This window comes from Tetrao urogallus, assembly GCF_951394365.1.
Source record: "Tetrao urogallus genome assembly, chromosome: 2".
In the NCBI taxonomy this organism is placed as follows: domain Eukaryota; kingdom Metazoa; phylum Chordata; class Aves; order Galliformes; family Phasianidae; genus Tetrao; species Tetrao urogallus.
The window spans coordinates 25,593,467-25,618,431 of record NC_136814.1 but is presented as its reverse complement, the minus strand read 5'-3'; the positions used below and the strand labels follow the sequence as shown (position 1 = coordinate 25,618,431).

The 24,965-nt window shown below is 36.4% G+C and overlaps 1 protein-coding gene across 1 annotated transcript in view; it reads left to right on the top strand.

The window, feature by feature from the left end:
• SRBD1 (S1 RNA binding domain 1) overlaps positions 1 to 24,965 on the top strand; it is a gene marked incomplete at both ends in the record, with an annotated part of 117,174 nt that overhangs the window by 41,439 nt on the left and 50,770 nt on the right. Inside the window, one exon of the mRNA XM_079550806.1 lies at positions 11,706 to 11,797. Within this exon, the coding sequence (XP_079406932.1) occupies positions 11,706 to 11,797 (92 nt within the window). The remainder of the gene's footprint in view (positions 1 to 11,705; positions 11,798 to 24,965) is intronic.

Genomic DNA, 24,965 nt, shown 5'->3' with positions numbered 1-24,965 from the left:
TTCTTACTCTTCTCCCAGGCAACAAACAGGACCCAAGGAAATGGCCGCAAGCTGTACCAGGGGAGTTTTAGATTAGGCATAAGAAAAACTATTTCTCTCAGAGTGGTCAGGCACTGGAATGGGCTGCCCAGGGAGGTGGTGCAGTCACTGTCCCTGGTAATGTTCAAGAGGCATCTGGATGAGGAGCTATGAGATATGGTTTAGTAGCTTCTGGTAGTAATTAATGGGAGGACGGTTGGACTATAGATGATCTTGTAGGTCCTTTCCAACCCTTCTGATTATGAGCTTTCTGATATGGACTTTTCTGTTAGAGAAAACAACCTAGTTGTATTTGAAAAAGATTTTATTTTCATCGGTGCATTTGTTTAGAGTTGTGTAATTGTCACCTAAAAGTCCTTATGTGTTTCTAAGAAATTTTTTTCCTCTTAAAAAATGGGCCTCAAGAAGGATTAATGTGATTAAAAAGATGTAGTTCCAAGATTTCTTTCAACAAAATATTTATACTTGGACTCATAATAGAGTCACGTTAATGTATTAACGTAACTCTACACTGTTTTACAGATTTTTACTGCTAGAATTGCAGGTGATTGACTACCTGGATAATGTGGGATATATCTATGAGTAGAAGAACACTTTGCAAATGGTGATGTAAAAAATAGGATATAAAATAATTATGTTGTGTTCTTATGATTCAGATATAAGACCAGCTCTTCAGTAGTAAGAAATCTGTCTTATCCTATGCTTTCGTATTTGGATAACTAAACAGAAAAAAAATTTTTTACTTGACTTTTTTTCCAGTTTAAAAGTAATTAGTTAGAAATGAAGCATAAGGAATTTCAGTGTAGAAGAGGAAGTTTTTTTTAAAGTGTTTGTAAGTGGATGAAAAATGTTTTTTAAATGAAGTGGTCTTTGAGCATATGTTTATGCCAGTTCTAGTGATACTGCTCATGGAAAGTCTCCAGTGTGGATCTGTCACAACCTGAGGGAACAAATTATTCCCTCTTTAAAGGGGGGAAAAAAAAAAATAAAAGGCAGTGTGAGTGGGGGTGGGTGGGAACAAGTGTAGCACTGCCTAACTGAACTTTTATTTTACTGATTTGTTTGGTTTTTTTTTTTTTAAATTGAGTCAGCTTTTTTTCTTTGGTTTGATTCTTGTTAAAGGAATTTATGTTTTCATGAATTGCCTGCTTATTCAGAATTTGTTTCATAATTGTGGGTGTCTGGGGGTTCTTGTTTTGTTTTCCCACTGATACATGAGGCTTTGTAAAGAAAAATAAGAAGGTATTACTGTTTTAAATGATTAAGCAGTGGACAACAGGAGCTCACTTTCTTCTGGAGACACACTTGATTCAGATTCACATCACTTACTGTAGGTGCCCAGTGGTTGCATATTTTATCAGTGAAATAACAATATTTAAACCCATGACAATGAGGAGCACTAGAGAAGACATGAAAGAACCCTAGAGGCTCCGAAGGAGAAAAATGTATAGTTTAATAAACAAAGCATCAAATCTACTCACGATGCTCTATAGACACTTAGGTTGTCGTTGTCTTTAAATCTATGGCTGAGGAAAGTGACTGTAAGGAAAGATTAATTTTAAACAGAACATCTTGCTTTTGAAAGAAGGTGAGCTATTTAAAAAAAAAAAAAAAAAAAAAAAAAAAAAAAAAAAAAAAGATGCTAAGAAGCTTTTTCTGATTACAGGCAAATTGTATATTTTTTTGAACTATCAGAATATGCTAGTTTTTCTGAATTTTACATGAAGAAAGATACTTTCTGAAGAATCAGAGTAACCTCTTTTTGTGTGTGTGCATTTCTCTTGACTTTCTTATCTGCTGTGATATTTTCTTTATTATAATGCTGTTATTCCTTTACACGTATGTAATAGTAGATTTTGCTGGAAGTACTAAAATAGCACCTTACTTTACAGTCTTTCTTCCAGTAAAGAAAATTATTCCGTTGATGGACAAAGTGGAACACTTTTTTTATCAATGTCAGCTTTGAATTTTCATAAAATAAAAGTGTAAAAGCCAATGTTTTTCCTGCATTAAAAAAGAAAGAAAGAAAGAAAAATGGGGACTTCAAACATTGTAAGAACATTGTGATGATTAAGTTTGCAGAAATTACTTTTGAGGCAGCAGTATATAATTTTAACAAGGTCTTCTTAAAGCACCATTTACTCTATATAACATTTGTCTCAAGAGTGTTGAGTTAGAGAATAAACATATCTGGCCATATCTGCTGTGAGCTGGAACAGACAGTTTTCTAGGTGAATTCCAAATAGAAGAAAAGTAAGAAAAAACATCAATGCCAGAAAAGTTATATAGTAATAGTTACACTTTTTCCTTATGATACAATACATCAAAGATGCTTTCTTGCCAGCAATCATTCTTAATTTATTCCAAGTTTGTGGGAAGTCTTGGTACCTCAGAGCTCAGTGTGCTGTGCTGGGGACTGTCTGTAATTTGGAAATATTTAAAATAGTGTTGTCAGATACAGCCTAGTTCTTAATAGGGTTGGGGAGGGGAGCAGTGTGAGAAGAGCGGTTACCTCTCAGCAGTCTGTATGGTATTGCACAGCCTTTGCAGGGGGTGCGCAGACATAGCGAACCATACAGCTTCCCATAGTCAGTCTGCACCTGGGAGAGGGTAACTTGCTAAGGAGACATACAAGATCAGAGATGTCATAAGGGAAAAGGAATCAGGCCAAAGATACAGGTCAGAATTGTGTGAATCTGGGTACTGGTTGCACTAGAACACATACTGGGCTTCCTCCAAAGGACTTTAAATGAGTGATGAAGAGAATGGGAGTTGCTAGTGGTACAGCCCTCCAAGAGACATTTTTTCCCATGTGTTGTGGTCTTGTCTCCTCTCTAGAGTCTAGAGACTCTAGGGACAGAGTCTCTGTGAGAGTTAACATCACCTGAAGTTTCAGCATCCATCTGGCTAACAGGACTTTTGTCTCAACTCTTGCCTCCCTGTTGCCCATTTTCCAGATAAAAATGTAGCAACTGAGTAGCATGTTTCATTGTAGCTTTCCTAGATAATTTCAATAGACAGTATGTAACAGTTCTTGATACACTTTATATAGGACTAAATCAGTGTTCTCTTTAAAGTTTCAGGCAAAGAAGCAGCACCTGAAGGGAGCCTACAAACAGGAAGGGAATCAACTCTTCGAAAGGGTTGATAACTGCAGGACAAGGGGAAATGGTTTTAAGTTGAAGGAGGGAAGATTTAGGTTGGATGTCAGGGGAAAGTTCTTTACAGAGAGAGTGGTGAGGTGCTGGAACAGGCTGCCCAGAGAGGTTGTGGATGCCCCATTCCTGGAGGTGTTCAGGGCCAGACTGGGTGAGGCCCTGAGCAGCCTGGTGAATGTGGAGGTTGGTGGCCCTGCATGTGGCAGAGGGGTTGGAGATTCATGATCCTTGAGGTCCCTTCCAACCCTGGTTCCAACCATTCTGTGATTCTGTGATCTTCCTTCAGAGATCATCCGTATCTTGAGTGACTGGTGTCCCATATTAGAACGATGCTGTGGATAGGACAGTGCATGCATGCAGCAGAGAAACATAATCTTAGAAATCAGGTAGACATCAATTTTCCCAATTAGAAAACTTGATGACATCACAAAATACAAACAGTACCAAGTTTATAGTTATTTCGTTATTGGCAGAAATCACTTTTTAAATTAAATAATTCAGCCTTTTACTTGTTCTTTAGACTGCAGTTCTCTGTGAGATTTATAATGCTGCGTGAATGTATAACTGATGCATTCCAGGATTTGCACCGTTTGCTGTTTCTCAGAGCAGCCAGGCTGGCTCCTACATCTGCAGGATCCTGCTCTGCTGCAGACAGGCTGCGTGACCCACCAGCTTTCCCCACGTGCTGCTGCAGGGCTTTCCGCTCGGCTGAGCCAATCTGGGGCTGCTGGCAGGGCAGTGCTGCCAGTGGGCTCCTTATCGGTGCCTCAAGCTCCCTCTGGGCTGCTGCAGGCTCTGGCCCAGCTGGGCTTTCAGGACCTGATGGGGTAAGGGTTGAAAAGGCTTGTTGTGCTCTTTGGTTTGGGATGATTTTGCTAGGCTTTGTGGGGAGCAGGGTAATCTGCTTTTTGGGAACACATCTAGGCCGTATTGTTTTAAAAGTCTGTGAACATATCTAACATGAGCGTTTTGCATCACTAGTGTTTCTCTTCTTTTTGAAGACATACTTACATGTATCAGTTGTGTTTTTGACTCCCTTGCTCCCACTTCAACCCCTGAGGGTAGAATGAAGTTAGGTAAAATCCTCAATGTTTGTTTTGCTGAGGATATTGGGATAATTCTGTTGTTTAAAACTGACTGAGCTTTGGCAGGAGTGGTCTTAAAATTTTGGGGTGTATTCATAAGGAACAACCAGTTCTCACATCTATTTTGTTTCTTTAATTGGAGTTTCATTTCCCCTATCAATACTGAAACCTTTTCTATTGTCTTTCCTTTGTTCTCATATTGATGTTAATTGGCTATAAAAAGGAAAGATTTTTAAGAGATGTAAAAGTATTTACTGTTACTGATTCTAGATTGACTTAAATGCTGTCATACTGTAATCACATGAAAGGTGCTTTTTTTAATTCAACTTGGCTTACATTAAGGTAGTGTAGCATTCTATAATATCTACACTGTAGTGCTTCCTTTCCATAGCATTGCTGCAACAGGGAGAGGAGCTGTAGTTGATTCTGTCTCTTGTACTACAGTGTCTAAAGGAAAAGTAAATGACCCAACTGCTTTTTAGTTGGATGATTAACTTGGAAGTAGATTTTGAACATGTAGTTCGGATTTTAAAGTTCTCTGCAGGAGCAGAAGGATGCTTCCGCTCCAGCTGTTTTATGAGCAATGACAGAACCTGTTTTCTGAAACTGTCAATAAAAACGGTGGGGGCAGTCGCAGGTAGCTGTCACTTTCAGTCTCAAGATGTGCCACACTAGGTCGCTCACTTTTCACTATGGGCATGGGACATGTATTTCTTCTGGGGATGAATCCGTTGCACCAGTTTTGTTCTGATAACAGCATCTGGCACTAGATTGATTTAACAGGCTATGAGGTTTGCTCTTTTCAGATATGCACTTGTACGGCAGCTTCTGTACAGCTCTGACATGGCCACACGCTGCTGTTGTTTTTTCTGCCTCCAAGCAGCACGTGTGAAGCTAAAGCTCTTTGACACCTGCCATTTGGACCCTTTTCTTACTGAAAAATGTCATCGTTTTCAGACAAGATGAAGACAGATATCTGATCATTCTTCCCTTCACAGAGATGTGCAGAAGGCATGGTTTGTAGACAAATGAATAAAGGGTTTCAGGCCATAACTATACAGTTAGTTTTATTAGTTTAGTATGCTAAGTAGTTTCTGTTTGATTTAGGGGCTTACAGAACAACAGCTAATATGGAAAAAATTAAAGCATGATAACTCATTGTTACATCTTGCAGGGGTTCTACAACCTATTTTATTGCACGGGTAAAGTATAGCAATTGTTCCACTGTTTTAACTCAAGATATTTCTCACCAGTGGATTTTGGGGACAGACAGGAATGATGGTAGATAAAGATTAGAATGAGAACATTTTGAACTCTTCTAGTCAATGAAGTGTTTCATGTAGGACAGTTTCTCTGTGTTCATCTAAGTCAGAAAGCTAACAGAGTGGGACTACATATTCCAAAGTAATTACTATTTTAAAGAAGAAGCTTTTAAATCCTGTGCCACATTTGCTTCCCTCATGTTGTTGAAACCTGCTTTGTGCTCATGAAGAGGCAAGGCAGTCGCATGGTATGTCTCAGTGTAGTCATTCTTTTTTTTTGAAATAGCCTTTTGTCTTTGAGTACATGCAGAATATATAAAATCAACTTGCTGTCCTCTTCTCCACTCCAAAGAGTGTAAAATGGCACTTGATAGTCCTAATATTTTCCAGCTTACAAGAAAGTAGGTAGTACTTGAAAATAATGATTTCAGTAACTGCATTTTTGAATATAATTCCATCTTTCCAGTATTGGTCACACATTTCACCTGTTCTTTATGATCTGACTGTTGCTCTTCAACCAGACTGCATAGTTAAACTGTCTTTTATTTCTGGTATTCCTTTTAACTTCTCTATTGTTCTGTTCAATAGGTTCTAAAAATCTGAGCTACCTACTAAGAATGCCATTGACCTGCCTGGTGCAGGTCAGGTAATACGTGTAATACCATGTATTAAGAGAAGAAAAATTGGTTATGTTAACTTTGATGTGGTGATGGCTGCCTTGAAATTCTGGCACTTCAGAAGCTGGTCTATCAGCTGATTATTGCCCCTGCCATAGTTCAGAAAGCTTTTGGAAAAGTAGGGTTAGTGACTGAAAGTCATACTGTTGTCCTGTATTTGAATTTGCTGCATGACTATCTTGATTTGAAACAGTATAATTTTTATTCCAAGAAGTAGGTTGAGTTGGTCAAGTTGAGATTGCTTTCTTCTTTGCATGCTGCAGTTTCTGGTAAACTTGGCAAAAGACTGAGCAAGTTCTTTCATTTTGGATAGAAACATATATAGACTTTTTTTTGTAGTTAATTTGGAAGACTGTGAGCAGTTTCAACTAATATTTTCTATGGGGAATTACAGAACGTGACTGGGCAAAAATGTAGGATCTGTATCACTCATAACCATGTGGGCTGTGTGAGGGCAGCTTGTGCCCTACGGAGCTCCTTAGTGGGACCTCTTCTTTAAAACTTGTCATTCCTCTCCCCAGCGCTGATTGATTGACAGTCCCTGTAAGCTCTTCTGAGACTGCAATACTTCATGCCTAGAGGCATTCAAGGCCAGGCTGGATCTCTGCTCAGACTGATCTAGTAGTTGGTGACCCTGCGCGTAGCAGGGGGGTTGAAACTAGATGATCATTCTGGTCCTTTTCAACCCAGACCATTCTGTGATTCTATGACTGATTATTGCATGGTGGACTTCCATATAAATGTAATGTAGTATTCTTTTCTAGCAGACCTTTCATCATTGGATTTCTTTCTCCCCCGTATAATTCTTATCTGTTATTTGAAGAAGTCACGCAATAATCTTTTATTCCTTCCTTCCTCAAGCAGAGCCTTTGGTTTTTTCGACACAGGTTTATGAAGAATAGATTTCTTAGGTAATTTGTTTAAAGTTTTGTTAGGTTAGTTAACCACAGCCATAATTAAACTTTGATTGTGAGGGCAGTTGTATTTTGGTGCAGATAATCTTATTATAATCAAACAAGAAAACTTGCACCCGTTTTGAGGTCATTGTACCCTTTGCTTTTAGGTTGACCACAACATTCTTCCAAATAGTAACACTGGTCAATTCTTTGTGATGTGTCCATTTCTCGAAATGTTATTTTAAAGGCTTTTAGTTGTAAATCAGGGTTTTGGAGATTGTGGAAAATTGTTTAAAGTTACTTTTATGTTTGTTATTAATCTGGCATTGCATTTGATTGCGAGAAATTGACTTCAATTTAATACAACAGTCCAAAATACTGGTAAAGTTAATGAAAATGTCAGGAACTGTATATGTCTTTAACTCAAGAAACCTCTGGACTGGGATGTGTGTGTGTGTAAGGGTGTGTATATGTCTTTCCTTAAATGCACCTTAGATTTTTACAGTTTTCAAAAGGTTTTCATTAAAAACTTACCAAAAAACTCCCAAGTTTCTTTAAAAATATTTTAAAAGTACTGTTATACACATGTACATGAAGTTGCAAGATTTAACTTTTAATATATTTGTTAAATGTATTCTTTATTATTATGCATTTTTGTAGGTATTTAATATCTTGGCATTTTTTAGTTATTTGATCTTTTAGTTTTCCTGGGGAAAAAAAAAAAATTAAGAGATTAGAAATGTGCACAATTTGAATGATTCTTCACATCAACTATGTAATGCTTATTTAGGCTCAGTGAGAAGATTATTTGTCCTAGTATCTTAGACATACTTAAAGCATTTGAATGCAGCTTGTGTGGTGTGATTTCTGGCATAAAGCTGAGGGACCACCAGGTGGTGCTAATGGAATACACTTTATGTTGCATTAGTGATATATGAAATGTCTGAAATAGAGCATAAATGAGACCAGCACGAAGTACAAACATTTATTATCTATTTAACAAACTACTTCACCATGGCTAAACTGAAATATTGTGCAGCAGCTTTGTTTTGGACTCTTCTTATTAAAAACAATAATAATGAATTGCATTATAGGTGGAAGGGACCATCTTTTTTCTTTTTTTAATAAAGAGAGCACTACATGAAACTTGCTTATCGGTGTATTATGAGTATAGCCTGTTATTGATCACTTGCTTATTCTTCTACCACACAATGACTTTCAGTAGCAAAACTTTTGTTAATACTGTTTTAACTGCTGTTATTTTACTCAGTACAAGAATTGTCCTCCTAAGGAATGTACAGAAATTAAGCTCCTTTATGTTTTAATTTTCCTTGGAAAGGGGAAATAATTTTTCATTAGATTATTTGGCTTGAAGATTTGGAGAAAAAAATACAGATATAGATATATGCTTATTTTTGAATACATGTTTACCTACAGATTTTAGGTGCCATTTTCAACAACTCTTACTGGGGCCCTGAGTACTTCTGGCTCTTGTTAAATTGCATCCTTTAAAAAAGAAAAGAAAAAAAAAAAAAAAAAAGTTGTGTAAAGAACTGCGTGGAGCACAGTAAATTTATGTGGCCCACTAATTTGAGCAGGTTTGGTTTTGGCTTAAAGTGCTCTGACATTAAAAAAAACATGTTCTTTGAAAGCAGAGCATTTTACAACATTAAATCACTGTAAAATTGTCCTAGATAGCACTGAATTGTTAAATAAAGAAGAATAAAAACAGTCCCCCAGATTATTTCCTCACCAAAGTGGCACTCTCACCCAGTCAAAAAAACAAAATCCAGGAAAACTGCAAACGCGAATCCCCAAACCTGTTTTGCTTGTAATCCTGTACTGTGGCGAAGCTCCATGCTCGAGCGCTGTGTGTGCCAGTGTCACATTAGTAACCACCTCGCTGTAGCTAAAAACAGTGAGTAAAACCTCTCAACAGCCGCTAATATGTCCGTAGGATCTTGCTTTGCTACGGTTGCTGACCCAGAGAATGGTTTCTTTGGCATTTGTGGCCCTGTGCATTTACTGTGGGTAACGACTTCAATGTATTTAACATCTGGATTTCGCTGTCCTTGGGCAGCAGTGCGGGTCTGTTCCCCCTCCTATTTCAAGTCTGCTCCACCAAATAGTTTGTGGAATAGTCGTGTGCATATACAAAGCCATCTCACAGTGGCTGTCAAATATCCTGTGTATGCGTCTTCTGAAAGTGTTTTTTGTATGTTGTTTTCCTGCTTGAGATATGTTTCTTTTCCTTTCTTGGCTTTCCCCCCACCCCTTTGCCCTGTGAATAAGTTTTCTTGCACTTGAGAAAAGGAAATGTGCTCTTTTCGACTGTTTTTTCTCTCTCATCCTGAACTGAATTTTATTTACTTACTGTAGTAAGGAGCTCTAGTTCTACCTACTTTAAAATTTGGCACAGTGATTTCCTTTTACTACTGCAGAATCTGAGTATTACCGCATTCCTCATTTCTGAACATTGTCTGTGCAGCATTAATGAGAATCAATAAAATGTTCAGTGTCCTGAAGTCCCCATCCAAATCTTTTGTGTTGTTTTTTTTTGTTGTTGTTGTTAACAGACAAAGTACTGAGGGCTATCAGGCAGCGTTCTGTGCAGTAATACAGTTTATAGTACAGCATTGCTTAGCTAATAGTAATTTAAAAATAGCGTGGAAAATAATGAATGTGAATAGCAATTTTTATTGGAAGGCAGTACCAGTAGAAAAGACGCTACATTTAGAAGTTGCTCAAGAGGTTAACTTTTGGACCTGTTGGAATAGAAAGATTGAATAGAGGTTAGTTAAAGCTGTTGGAAGTATGTGCTAATGTGTGTGGGTTTTTGGAAGCAATTTCTCTTTTACGAAGAAAGGGAGAACTCGCCAGATGCTGCCTTTATAATGTGTGAACAGGTTAAGAAATACATTCTGTTGCGTTGTTCTTTAAACTACCAGTTTCTCAGGAAAATCAGTTTATGGCTTCTGTCAACATCTTCATTTTTCAGCAGTCGTGTTTTTGTGATCTCAGACTGTGTTCTGCAACTAGTTTTGCTGGTGGCTGTCAGTTCTTTCTGTTGGAGGACATATGCCATTTATATTGTAGTTATGTTCCCAATGCTGAATCTTCTTAGTCTTGGTTCCATTTGCTGTATCCAGCCTGCTGCCCATCGGGTCCAGGCAGTTTTTTGCTCTGTTAAACCAGTTGTTCAAGAGGTTCTGAAATTACAGGAATGCCGAAGAGCATGGGATTTTATTCTCTGTGTTTTTGAATGATCCAATCTGTTTGTCATATTGAATAGTTTTTGAGATTCCAGTAACTACAAAGTCAGTGTGTCAGCAAAAAAATCCAGCCTAGATTGAGTAGCAAATAATACAGCATTACAGTATGCAGCAACCATAAGAAATGTATATCACTTTTATCTTTGCATTTTATATTATTTAAAGCTTAACATGCTTGTAACACTGATAGGGATGTGTCTTATCTCCCTACTATTGTCTAGCTTTTTCTAAAGGAGGGCGTTTCTAAATTGCAGTTTTTTTATTCCTACATTTGATGTACTAAAAGTTCTTTAAAGAAAAATTTATAGCCTCGTTTAAAGAAAAACACTATAAAGCAAAGTTCTGAATTTATTGAAAGGTCAGCTGCTTAAGGGTTGAGGTTTCCCTTCTTACAGCAATGATAAAGTTATTATAATGGGTGAAATAATAAAAGTAAAAGCAGTTCTGAAACTAATAGTAACTCTTTCGGTGTAGATGTTGTACCATGCTTTAATTATCAACCTGAAATTTGAGTTCTGTTGAAGTTTTGTGAAGAAATATGCTGTTTATTCAGTGGTGTCAAAATTTCCCTGCTGCAAATAAACTTAGACTGCGAATATTTGAGTGCAGTTTTCTCTTGAGTGAAACTGAGCACTCCAGGGTTTTTTAATTGCATGCTGCGATTTGAATCGCTGAGTTTATCATTCCAGAATGAGCTTGAGGTGTGCTGCAGATACACAAACTGTAGCTGAGATTGCTGCAGTTAGTAGCAAAAGATATTCCGTCTGCAGTTTTCTTTTTGGATGACATTAAGAGTGTGGAGAAGACAGAATTAAATGCTCACTGAGGAGCAAACTGCAGTTCAGCAGCTCAGTCTGTGCAGAGGTGAGGCTTTGTCCTGAGCATGTCAGGCAGTTAGCATTAGACAAGGTGTGCACGCACGTGACTTTAATTCACACAGTCAATGAACAGATATTAAACTTCCCATCCTAGGTGTTTTTAATGAAATTATCAGGTAGGTTTTTGTTTGCTTGTTTTATGTCTGGAAGCCTGTTTGTCTGCTGACTTCTGGTTACACATTTTTTTATGTTATGAAAGTGTTGCAGAGATTGATATTTATAATACAAAACTGAAAAATACCAAATGCTGTGGGCTAGAGATGGGTGTTTTGGCTTAGAGATGTTTTCCTTACTTTTATAGGTATTCATTTCATTGAAAAACTGTTAAAGCTGTGAGGCTTTTTAAAAAAAATGAACATGTTAAATTAGGTAAACAGTAGGTCTTTCAGGTGCGTTGTTCGCAGTTGTTGTTTGATTGTTCACCATTTTATTTTGCAGCATTGTCAGTGAAGCAGGAGCATCTATCTACAGCGTGAGTCCAGAAGCATCCAAGGAAATGCCAGATCTCGACCCTAACTTAAGAAGTGCAGGTATTGTGCATTTTTCAGCGTGAAGCTCAATTCTCAGACTGTACTGCTTATAATATAATGTTTAATAACAGTCTAAGTATATTTAAAAAAAAAAGAAGTCTGCTCTCTTTTTGAACTTAAGTTCTTAGATCACTTCACATCTCAGATCCTAGGTGTTCAAATCAGTGACGTCATTGTCTAGCAAGGCCTGCAGTGTGAAGGCTCCATTGGACACAGTCCCATACCAAAATGGTAAAGGAGAGTTTTGAGGGATTAAATATGGCTGATGTATTGTGTAAACTTTCACATGTTCGTGCCCACACGAGCAAGTTCTTCTCTCTTTTTCCTTGTAGGTAAACAAGTATCTGTGATAATTAAACGTTTTATGGCCTAGAAAAACTTGAGAGTAGAGAACAGATTATTTTAAGATTTTGTCATCTTGAAGGATGATCATGTCTCTTTCTTTGCATTTGTTGTGACTACTTTCCAGGACTTCATGCAATGGAATATAGTACTCCAGAAATACTATTTAGTTCTTATTTTTTATACCATTCAGCATGAATATTACTCAGGTAATGCAGTGTAATTTCTTAGAAATACACAAGTGTCAGTGTTACCGTTTTCAGATTTTTCTTAAGGAATAGTCTTCAAAGATGAAATTCCTGGCAACTTCACTGCTGTCTGAACTACTTGTGGAGTTGGTTGATTGGGAAACATCTGTAAGGACAGGTCTATGGTTATTTTGTATTACTTCACTTGTATATTTTTGCTCATGTGTCTTCTTGTGCTTGTTTTTATTCATTTTTTGCTTTTCCTACAATTTGCTATCATACTTAATCCAGTAAAGCACAGTTAAAATTGCAGTAGAGCTCTTAGATAAATCTCCAAATGATGATGTTCTTAATCTTTTTTAGTAAGCTTTTGGCCAGGAAATTGTTAGGAATGCATCAAAATTGGTCATCAGGAAACAGCTCTGAAGTTATGTGGTATCTGAGGGTAAAACTTTCCAGGATTTCCCATGTTCCTCTTTACTCTCATTTCCACAAAAGGAAAAGGGAATTTGTGTTAATTCAATGTTTTAAGAGAAAGCTTTTGCAAGGATTTTGTTTCGAACCTCTGCATCAGCCATTCCCTTCCCAAGACAGACCTCAAGCCTTTTTCTGCTTGGCTCATTCCTTCCCGCTTGCAAACTGGTTCCACTCTCATCGTTTTGTCCCTGGGCCAAAGAGATTTTGCTTGTGTCATGGTATGACCTGAGCAAACATTAGGCATGTGACATTTATATGTTTGTGACAGATGCCACTAACTTTCCCGTGGGCTGAAGTTTTTTCTGTTGTTATTTGAGTTGATATAAATGTACGGAGGAACACTCCGAAGGGGAAAGTCTAATTATTAGCAGTTTACTTTTCCAAATATAGGCAGTTTTCCTTTTTTACTTTAGTTTCTGAAATGTTCAGACACTTTTCTTTTGTGTTGCGTGACAAAATACAGTAAATGAAAATCAAATTTGTAATACATGATTGGTTTCAGTATTAATTATCTAGAATTCATCATTTCTCCATTATTACTATGAGGTTGCTTCAGGCATAACTTGAACATTATTGCATTTGATAAGTTTGAAAAGAATCAACTCTTTTAATCTGCCACAGCAGTACCACGGAATGGATATCAATTAAAATAGGATACTGTAGAAAGAAAGAAAACAAAATAATTGCATAGATCAGTGGCTGCCAGCTTTTTTGGAAATGACAGTGAGAAATCTATTTTTTACAGCAGAATCTTTCTGGAAGTTTTAGACTTCTGACATTTTTCTAGATGTCTTTTGGTGTCAATTTGTAATTAGCTGAACTGAAGTTGAAGACACTTTTTTTTTTTTTTTTTAACTAAACAGAAAAATGTGACAACATTAGAGGGAAATAGTAACTGCCGTTGTCTTTCTTTGCAAGTGTTTTTAATAGCTTTAACTTTTGTGCTTTTGATTTTTCCTTTGTTTAATTTGCACCAAATGGAAAAGTGACATGGTGTCACAGCTGACTTGTTTTTTATTTTAATTGTTGTGTTACATCATGTCAAGTTCTGTGCTTACATGATAGCATTTAATACACAAAAAGAAGCTGACAGCTGCATGATGAAGTGTGACATTTATAGTTAAAATAAAAGGTACAACTGATGTGAGATATGTTAACACAGTTTGCCACTTTAACATTTCTCTCAATGCAAACTTAAGGTTTTTTTTAGTTACACAGGTAGGCTTATGTTTGCCAGGTACATGGATGTAAAATATTAAACATACAATATTAGAACTTTCAAATCTTGTGAAATCTGACATTTGCAGTTTAGCAACTGTAATAAATTCCATATATTATTTCATATATTTACAGATAGAAATAGAACACATAAATCCTACTTTTGAATAAATAAATCTATTATCCTAGTAACTCCTTGGCTAAGTGTATTAGGGGGAAAACGCATTTATTGGGAGTGCTAATTGGATATATTAGTTAAGTCAAGAATTCTACTGGTTATTTTTATTCTCTTTGAGCTGCCTTTGAAGATTGTGGAATGAGTGGGTGCCTAAAATAAATAGGAAAGGTAAAGTAATTATACATACTTAAACTAGAGTGGAAATTCTTTATAGTCATTCATACAGTGCTTTTTACCACTTTTGTGGTTAGTTAAAAAAAAAAAAAAGCTCACTTCATAAGCAAAAAAGCTTGTATTCATGTTGCAGTCGATGGAGGAGGATTTGTCCAGTTTTAGAAACGTCATCCACAGGTGGGTACCTCTTTCTGGCCTTAGGCATTATGAGCTGTGACATTAATTCTTTATGTTGAACCAGGTTCTCTTATAATCTTTATAGCACTAAATGTGAATATTTCATGAAACCGTAGAAGCTTCTGTACTTCAGGTTCATTTCCTGTAAAATTGTGTAGAGGGGGATTCAACTAAGTAGATAGTAAAGAACTTGATGAAATCTAGTTATTTCTATTTTAGTAGTGTGAGAAGGTATATATGACCATTTGATAATCATTCTAGGATTAATGAGCACAACAGCTATTTTTTTTCAGCCCTGCAGAATTAGGAGATAAGAGCTTGTAGGACAGAGAAGTAAAAAAGATTTCCTACTTGGTAGGCTGAGGAAGTTCAGCTGCAGCAGTTGAGGAGGTAGCTTGTCTAAAAGCTTGTCTACTGGTGCAATGGCTGGGAGTTTTGGATGAACTGGCAATCGAATTGCCACTTGAGAGCGAAGAGGGTAAAAGGCTTCCTTGTATTCTCTATCCCTGAAGCTTTAGAATAGACTGAGGGGCTCTCTGGTTGAGATTTGCTCGAGCTTTTCTTACTGGAAGGCTGAATGCTAGTTTCCTTTTGAAGTATCTGTAGGAACCACATTCAGTGAACTTGTGTAACAGTGTAAATATATCAGTCATTATTCATGCCATCACCATTGGTCCAGAAGACTGTCTTTGCATGAGTGAAAGAAAAAAGCTAAACTCCGTGCCACTTTCAGATGTGCTTTGTGGCAGTCAATATCAGCTTGGTTTTGGTTGGTGTCACTGAGCCTGTGAGCGATGGAATTTGGATCTTCCAAAACTTGGTATTTTGTTTTACTTCCATCCTTTTCTGTGTAATTTTGCCCAGGGGTTTATTTTGATGTTCAGAATCTGTAATGCTGAGAAAGTTAGGTTTCTTAGGAAAAGAAATGAAATGAATCCATGCGGCTGTCATTGTGTAGATGCCACCAGACTTTTTAATATACTTTTTTCTTTCTTCCACTTCTGTAATTACTTTTTATTGCAGAATTTTTGGTTGAATAAGGTTCACTAGACCAAATGGGAGGATGGGGAGGGACAGTGCAAGTTGTACAGGAAATATATGTACGTGTGGCCCTTCTCAGCATTGAAGGGTTGTTGTGCGGAAAGACAGAATTTACGTCCTTCCCAGAGGCCTGAAAAATTTCTTGAGCTATATCCTAAATAGTGTTTTGTTATTGTTCTTGGTGTAAAGTGATGCACCATCGTTTGGCATATATTCAAATCAGAATTTTTATTTTCTGCTCTGTAAAAAGACAGTTGATCCATTGGAATACTCACCTCCACTTTTTGAAATGGCTTAAAAACACTTAAGAAACAGAAAACTGCTGAGATCTGACCTGATGTTGGAGAATTGCTATGAGGTAATTGTGTATCCCCAGTCAGATACACATTCAGTAACATTAAGTGAGGAATTATTTCATTAAATTGATGAATTACCTTTCATTTTTATATGACCATTCTAACAAGCAAGCAAGCTTCTTTCACTCTTTAAAAAGGAAATTAAAAAATATATTCACTGCACAGATTCATGAAAGTCATGCGTAACAAGCATAAGTACTAGATTTATTTAAACATGGAATGAGGTGGGAATGGACATGTCTTTTCAGACATCGTATTTGTATTAACTCTTCTCAGAAGTGATCTTGTGTGAAGCCTCATTTACTTCCATAATTGAATATGATCAAATGCATTTGGATTTTAATTTGCCCTTCTCTGCTCAGCTGCTGAAACAAAAGTTACATACTTTGCGTAAGGTAACATTGTGTAGTGCTCATTTTCCCCCAGCCATGTCACCCAGTTAGAAAAATAATGAGTGTAGGTAAAGTGCTGCATAAGATTACTTTTTGAAAAGATTTGGTGTAGTGAGAGGGCCAGAATGTGTGTCATGCGGCATGCACAGGTATGATCTCGTACAGAAACTGTGTTGTTTCTAAAGGATGATTTCTGAGGATAAAGAGTCTAGGAGAGCAAAAGGTCACACAGCACAGCTTGCCTTAGCATTGTCAAATCCCATCTGCTTGTCTTCTCTCCACAGGGCAGAATACATTGGATTATTGTACACTCAAAGTTCAGCAAACCACTTGCACTTTTCTTTGCAAAAGAAAGCCTTACAGGCTTTTGGGGCTTGTTAGGACTTTGAGACTGTCACGCCTACAGGGTTTTATTCCCTTGGGTGCTGTTAAAGATAGAGACATGCAGTTCAGAGCTGTCATCATGGCCAGCAGACAGAAGGTAAAGATCAGAAAGAATGTAATTTCTTTTGACTTTATCTTAAGGAAAGTAAAACAGTTTGATGATTAGATGTGTGGGACATCGTGCCTTGTTGTCTTCTTGAGCTAATTTCTTCATCTTCTTAAAAGAGCACTACTCGCCCTTGGCAACCAAAGAGAGAAGGTCATTTCTCAAAAACTTTATTGGACAGAAATCTTATGGTTAAACTGTTCATGCTGCTTTGTGAGTGGAAGCTTACTTCTACAGCTTTCTGTAGATGATTGGTGCAAGATCTGCAAGTTTTCAGAAAGAGTTAGAAGAAAGGAAAGTAAGCTCTGAATTTTGTGTGCATTAAAAACATTTTACTTCTGCTACAAAGTCATACCTGTTTAGTTGGGTTGCATGCAATTCCAGGTGAACAGAAAGAAATTACGTTTTGTATTACATGAGCTGCATTCTACATTTAAAAATCAGTTTATTGTGCTGTTGAAAGTCCGAAGGTGCAATGGGTGGAAACAGGATGGTTGATGAACAGCATCAGAAGGGAGGGAGGGCTTGTTCCTTCTCTCCACCAGGACTGCTTTTACAAGTGAGCAGAAGCTGGTCTGAAAGTGGGAGCTGGATTCTGCTGTTTAAGCAACAGACCATAAATACAGGTTGTCTGAAAATGATGGGGCTTCTTAAAGTTGTTCATGAACACGTGTACAAGCATCAGGGCTCTTTTTGAGAAATAGGGAAATGGATTTGAGTTAAGCAGAACAGTAGTAATATAGTGCTAGTTCTGAATGAATTGTTACACAGCTGTCAGAGATGTTTGTCAGTCTTGTTATTCTTGTTATTCTAGACAGGAATCTAACATGTTTCCAATCTATGCATACTTGATGGCATACATGAGATATATGTGTATTTGTATCAACATCCTTCTAATCTGCACTGTTTCCTCTGAGGCAGTAGAACGTAGCAGTGGAGCTGGAGGAGTTTGGTCTTCTGAAATCCAGACCCTCTGCAATTCCTCTAGACTCCTGCCATGAAAAAATGGGTGGTTATCCTGAGCTTGATGAAAACTCTCCTATTTCACTGTGTTGAATAAGTATTTTCACCAAGCTAAGAAAGGTTTATGCATGTAGCTATTAACTGAGTGCCATTCTCTGAATGGGTTTTAAAGTCTGCAACTGATATGTAATCTTTGCATATTTTGTGGAAAGGTGTGACATTCACCTTCCTCTCATGTGCTTATCTGGATCAGAGTTCAGCTGATGGACTTTGTCTTCTTCTATTTGTCTTCTATGTAGAGTATTATTTGCTGCACTTACGATCAATCTGAAAATATGCCACCAGTCCTACCTAAAAACAATCTCCTGAAGTAGAGCATTAGTCCAGGCTCTGGTAAAGGCAGTTGCCATTAGTGTTAGATTTGAAAATGGTTTGTTTCCCTCCCTGTGCATGTAGATCTATGCATATGTATTATGTACGTGTATTATATGTACTTTCCTTAAAAGGCCTTGTTACCCCCTTGAAGCATTGAGCCAGGGGAGTGACAAATACAAGGCTGCTCTCTAATTGGAGAAGATTTTTGCTTTGCTTTTAGTGCAGCAGTACAATTCACAAAAACTGCTGCTGTTTTTTAACTATAGGCATAGAAAAGGACATTTTGGTCACTTCAGAAATGTTTATTTTCGTTGCTGGCATAAATAAAATAACTCTTGTAAGGTATGGAACTTCAACTAGTTTTCACATTTTGTAGTCATAATAATCAGTGCCACGGTGATGGAGTTAAAATTAGGACCAGAGATCTGAATGTGAAAAGTGTACTGACAGTTTTTACCTCTTAAGCTGAGCAGATGGGAAATAGTTTTCTGAATTCAAACCATCCTGCAAGACTAACTGATTTCTAGGGCAGAACAATCACATCATGCTTCAGTTAAATGGTTATATATCTCCCACCTAAGATTGAATTCGGAGAAAACATACAAAACAAAGCAAAACTATTATCCCATGATATAGACTGAGATATAAAAAGCGTTAATACTAAAGAAAAGTGGGTTTTTGGGGTGTTTCTAAGAAGGTAGTAGTGACTTAAAAATCTGCATTGCAATACTCACTTACTGAGGGTTTTCTCTTAATTCTCTTATTTCTTCCTTGCTTTTTGTATTTGAGCAGTCTCTTTTAAAGATTTTTATAGTAAGTAAATAGAACATTGTCATTCATTATTTCATTAATCTTAAGCAAATAACAGATTATCAGTTTTATGGAGTTAAAAGTAAACTAAAATGTAACCTTTTTAAAACAAAAACCTGCTCACTTGCCACAGAAGAATTTTGGATGAAATGCAGCTGTTGAGCAGTTGCTTAAAATAAATTGCATACTTTAAACCCACCAAGAAGATATATGAGGATTCAAAACTGTGTCACAAATCCTGACCTACTGAGAAAGAATGCTTAATGAAAAGACTACTGTACATTTCACTGTATCCTTTGCAAGGAGGGTGAAATTCGGGTCAACAGGATAGAAAGCTTCCAGGACTCAGGAAACCCAAACGATCGATCACTGAGTAAACATTATTGCAGATACTTATGGAGAGTAATTGATCTTGAACACAATAATAAGCTTTATAAAAGGATTTAAATAAGTCGTAATGTTTCCATATCTACCCTCATATGATATATTGGCAGTAATTACATGTGCATTTATGAGTTAGTCTTTGATTACATTAATACATTATTTTTATTTAATTGACATTTTCTGTTTCACCCAGACTTTTAAGGTGTAAAGGTTAAGTTAAAAATGGGAAGGGGATTTGTTTAGTTTGAAGCACTTGTAGTTGCATGTCTCAATCGAAACAAAATACAGGAATTATAATAATAACACAAAAAAAGTCATTTATGACAAAATTGAAGTTGTAGCTTGTGACTGCTATCTATTTATTAAAAATAACGATAATGTAACATGACCCATTACCTTCATATCTTTATTGTTTCAAAACATAGATGAGTGTTCCCACTCTTGAGGTAGAAAAATCATCACGGCTGCTGCTGGGGGCACATTCTTTTCTTTATTTATTCTTTATGTAAAACCTATATGTATGGGTGTTAAAGAGATGCCGCCATAAAACTTGGGACTTGGTGTCCAAAATTATTTTGCTGCTTGTCATAGCAGCACTTGAATTCCACTGTAACTAAAGAGATTTGAGTTTTTTTTTCTCTTTCCACCCATGGTCATTCCTGGCTCATTTTCACTCCCTGTCCACAGGCATTATGCTTTTGCTTCGGCATGGCTCTTGCATATAGCACTACTACAGTATGTGATTGTCTGGACCACAAAAATTGGCATGCTGCCCCAAAAGTAGGTGCAATTCTTAAGATTATTTATAATCTATTTCGTTATGTAATTGACAAGCTTTCTTGCTGCTCTTGAACCTTTATAAGAGTACGCATACAACTTTGGCCATAATTGTTAGTTGACATCTATTCCACTACTCAGGGGAAGCAGGTACCCCAATTTATAAGTCTTATCAGTCTTTGACAGTGAACGCTGCTTTCTAATCTCTGTGAAAAATGATATTGCTGATTGTAGAAAGTATTAGTAAAAACAAAGTTTAAATACGTAATTGTGTTTGTGAGGACAGTGTAGTCTTAATTTTAGATTTTTTTTAGTTGGGGATGATGAGATACTTACTGTTTTTAGATAGGGGTATCCAGATAATGAAGTATTTTTGCAAGCTCAGGAGGGCACATCTTCTCATTAGCTATCAGTAAACAAAACATTTTAATATAATCCTGTTTTTTCTGTAAAGATGAGTCTGGGACTTAAATGAGTCATGCAAGTAGCTCTTACTTTTCACCCACTGCACTGTCATCACTGACAGGCAAAAAGACATAACTATCTTTTTGTCTTGTCAAATAACCAAAGGATGGTGTGAACTGAGACCACCAAACAGTTAAATTACCTTTTTTTTTTTTTTTTTTTTTTTTTTTCCCCAAAACAACAGAGAAGGTCCTAATGACATTGCAGGATTTTGGTAAATATGCTTTCTGCAACCTTCTTTTTCTTTCTGTTTGGAGGTGAAGTTCATCTGCATTGAAGTCAGAGGACCACCTAGGCAATCTTGTCCCCTCTAGCTTTAAAATTTTATATGAATTTACTGCATGGCAGCACAATATGTTGCTGTCATTCCAAATATTGCAATGCTGTTTTTTTCTTAATTGACAACTTGAAGAAGCTTTGCGTCTATCTGGTATGCAGTTTTTGTGGTTTTCTCCAAGAAGCCCATGTATCCACAATATTAATACCCTTTAATATTGAATAACTTCTTTCTCCATTTTATCATATTTTGCACATTGTATTTCAAATGTCTCATGTTTGGTTCACTGGTTACTTTGAGAAATCCTGTTTTCTGTTCTTGCCCTACATGCAGTCATGATATTTTTGAATTTTTGGAGCAAAATTGAAACATACCTTAGTAGTGGAAGTGAGAATGTACCACCTAATTCATTGTCATTATTCTAAAAATTCATGATTTGTAGCCATTCCTGAAATGTATTTCAAACATACAAAAATGTCTTTAATAAATATTGAAGTGTAATAAATATTAGTGTAGTATTTCAGTATGAAAAATGCTCAAAATGTAGTGATGTAAGACTGTCAGGTTTTACTACCTATGATTTTTGCAGTCTGGTCTGTAGGGAGCAGACCTTGCATATCTGCAGACCCCTCATGATTTCAGTAAGACTGTGCTTGCATTGCAGGAATCTAGATCATGGATGAAACAGAGTGGAGCCTTATTGCCACCTGAAAAGATACGCCTATTGAAGCATTCTATTTCTGTAAGAAAAGGTGGCTTTGCCTATACAGGGGACAGCAGATTTTTATCTTAATTCAGTGTAGAAGTGAATTGGTTCCTAGAGATAGTGTACTCTTATTGTTTTCCCTGTTCTGCTTTTTTTCCTTTTGAATTTGAAATGTTCTGGAATAAAATAGTGCAGTGGAAACTGCAGGTCAGCGTCTCACTGGCACATGTAGTAACTGCATCCCTTAAACCATACAACTGACTGCTAATCTTCGATATTGTAATGATTTCCTGTATCATCCAGGCAAGCACTTAACTATGTGTGACTTTATGCATGTGAAGAGTTTCTCTGGTTTGGGTGGGAATACTGCCATGCATCTGTGCTGAAGGGCTTGTCTGGGTCAAGACCCACATCTCTGCTGGAAACTTCATTGAGATACAATGACACTGTCAACCTAACTTAAGAAAAGTGGTATCTAAATTTTCCTTTTATCTGAAGGTTCTTTAGAGAAGTTTATATTTGGAAATGTCCTAAAAGATGTAATGAAAGGACATACGGGCAGTGACAGATGTTTGCACTCAGCTTGTCTAAAATGCAATTTTTGAAATGTTTTTCATATGAAGTAAAAAAAAAAAATTCTGTAAAAACTTATTTGGATATTGATTTTATGACAACTTTTTGGTAAACAAAATGTTTGGTGCGTGCATTTGGCTAGGAAAAATCTTTTGAATGTCCTGGATCCACACTGCTTTCAAGGGTGTTGTGCTCCATTTTTGTTTGTTAGGGGACTGGTGATAGGTACCTCTAGTGTTTCAAAGTAATTAATGCAGTACTTACAGGAAAGCATTTCTGTAGTAAGCTATACTTGTGTGAGCTATAATCAGTGTACTTGCACTGGTTGACCTTTTCTGATTTTTGACAAGAAGGCATATGTGATAGCCTTTGAATGCAGAACCTCTCTCTTGGAGAAGCACATGTATCAGATGTCACCAGTATAGTGCTCTCTGAGCTGAGCTAGCAAACTGCCATTGTCAGCATGTTAAATTTGATAATAGAAGGTATGAAAAAGTCTTGCATGACCGAGCAGTGAACTTTGTGCTAACTGTACATTTACCAGTGCAAATCCTTAAAACTGAAATCTCTAATGCTGTACTCAAATGGTAAGTTTTGTGGTTATGGTTCGAGGAGCTTGCATAACTAATAAGCATTAGGTATACTGTTTTGGCTTCAAGTATCAAAGTTTAGTCGAGTTCTTTTACAAAATGCTGTCAAGTCTTTAACTATCTGCAGTAGCGGTAGCTGTCATTTAAATTAGGGCCTCCAAGCTGATTAAAGGGTTGAGGCACTTTTCATACAAGGAACAGATGAGAGCTGTGACCCTTCATCCTAGAGAAGAGAAGGCTTGGAGGGATGTCACTGATTTGTGGAAATACCTGTGAGGGAATGAAGAACAAGGCAAACTTTCAATAGTTCCCACTGACAGGATAAAAGGATAGGCATATCGAAACAGAAGATTCCACCTGAACACACACACACACACACACACACACACAAAAAAAAAAAAAAAAAAAAAAAAAAAAAAAAAAAAAAAACCTACTTATTTACTGTGTGTGAGTGTATAGAGTGGCAAAAGCTTCCCGGAGACTATAGAGCCTCCATCCATGGAGACGCTCAAAACCCAACTTGACACAGTCTTGGGCAATCTTCTCTAGCTTACTTTGCGTGAAAACAAGAAGTGTGATAAAACAACCTCAAAAGATCCTGTTGAATGTAAACAATTCTATGTAAAGCTTCTCTATCTCTTATATTTACTTTATACCTAGCTGTAGAAAGCCATCTAAAGCTTTATACGTATGAAATATTTTACTTAACAATATGTGTATAATTGTGTGTCATTTAATTGTATGCTAATGTATACATGTGTATATAAATACATAAAATTATCTCCACTTGCTTTTTTTTTTTTTTTTTTTTTTTTTTTTTTTTTTAATGATTACGTAGGTATTTTTGGCCAAATTAACAATTGCATATATATATTTTTATTCCTGATTCTTGTCTGTTCTCCCTCTGACCCACTGTTCATTTTCTTAAAAATGAATTTAGAGGTAAAATAAATTTTAGAAATCGCCTCTTGAAGTGCGGGGTTCCTTCTGGAGAGAGTTTTCAAAGCAGTGCAGTCATCTTCTGTCCTATTTTTCTCACTCTTACACAAGTACATCTGGAGGGTAAAGCAGTTTTGGCAACAAGACCTGGCCTTTGAAAACTTAGTTAAGAAAAGCTGCGCTCCAGTGAAACTCAGTTTTGCTCTGAGTTTATCAATTTTTTTAGATCTCTGGGCTAGGTTTGCTTTGTGCACTTCATTTTCTGCTTTTTTTTTTTTTTTTTTTTTTTTTGGTAGTTGTTTAGGGTGTTCTTTGTTTGTTTTTCAGTATTAAGAGTAACTCCAGGTTCTAGTATTGTTTGTTAATGTTTTCTTTGATATAAAAATGAATTGGGGGAGGGGAAGCTTATAAATGTAATGCTGAACAGTAGAACTTACCTCTTTCAGTGTTTGTAGGAGGGAGCACAGTTGTAAATATGAATGTAGCTCAGTATCAGCAGAGTTGGACAAAGGTTGAGAATTTGAAGTTTGAAATTTGTAGATAGGTATTTTCTCTAAGATTATGATAAGTAAAGTAGTAATCATTAAAGTAGACTTGAAAATTCCAGGCTTGTTTCAAGTATTAGGGTGTAGAAAAACAGAAATTTTTCCCCTGTGCTCTTCCATGGCAATAATGTTGGAAATAGCTTTATTTTTTCCTACCTGGTTATGGCAATGACAATCTGTATATTGATGTGTTTTGGTATGCAGATTTGATTAAAAGATAGCAAAGGAGTCAACTACCTGAGAACTTTCTCTGAAGTCGATACTGAATTTTGTGGTTGAATTATATAAAAAGTTTCAACTCTAAATGTGCAGGTTAACTTAGAAAATACAGTATTTGAGAAATATTGGATAGCTACTCCATTCATTTTTTTTAGTGCATATTTGTTGCTACATATCTTTCATTTAACATTAAAGAGTGTAATTTAAATTGTTAAATGTTTATAAATGTTAGTATTGAGACAAGGGAGAAATTTACTGTACACAGTTCTGTTTAACTTTGTGGCCTGAGTATTGGATATGATGTTGTATTACAGTATGAAATCTTCTTAAGGTCTTTGTTTGAATTATTCAATTTAAGAAGTTTGATTAACACACTCTTTATCTCCTGTGTCTAACAGTGGAAAATGATTTTATTTTATTATTGATAATTTCCAGATTAAAAAGAAATTAAATACATAGGACACGAAAAAAATAGCAAAAACTGTTGTATGCTTGTGATTTTCTGTTTAAAC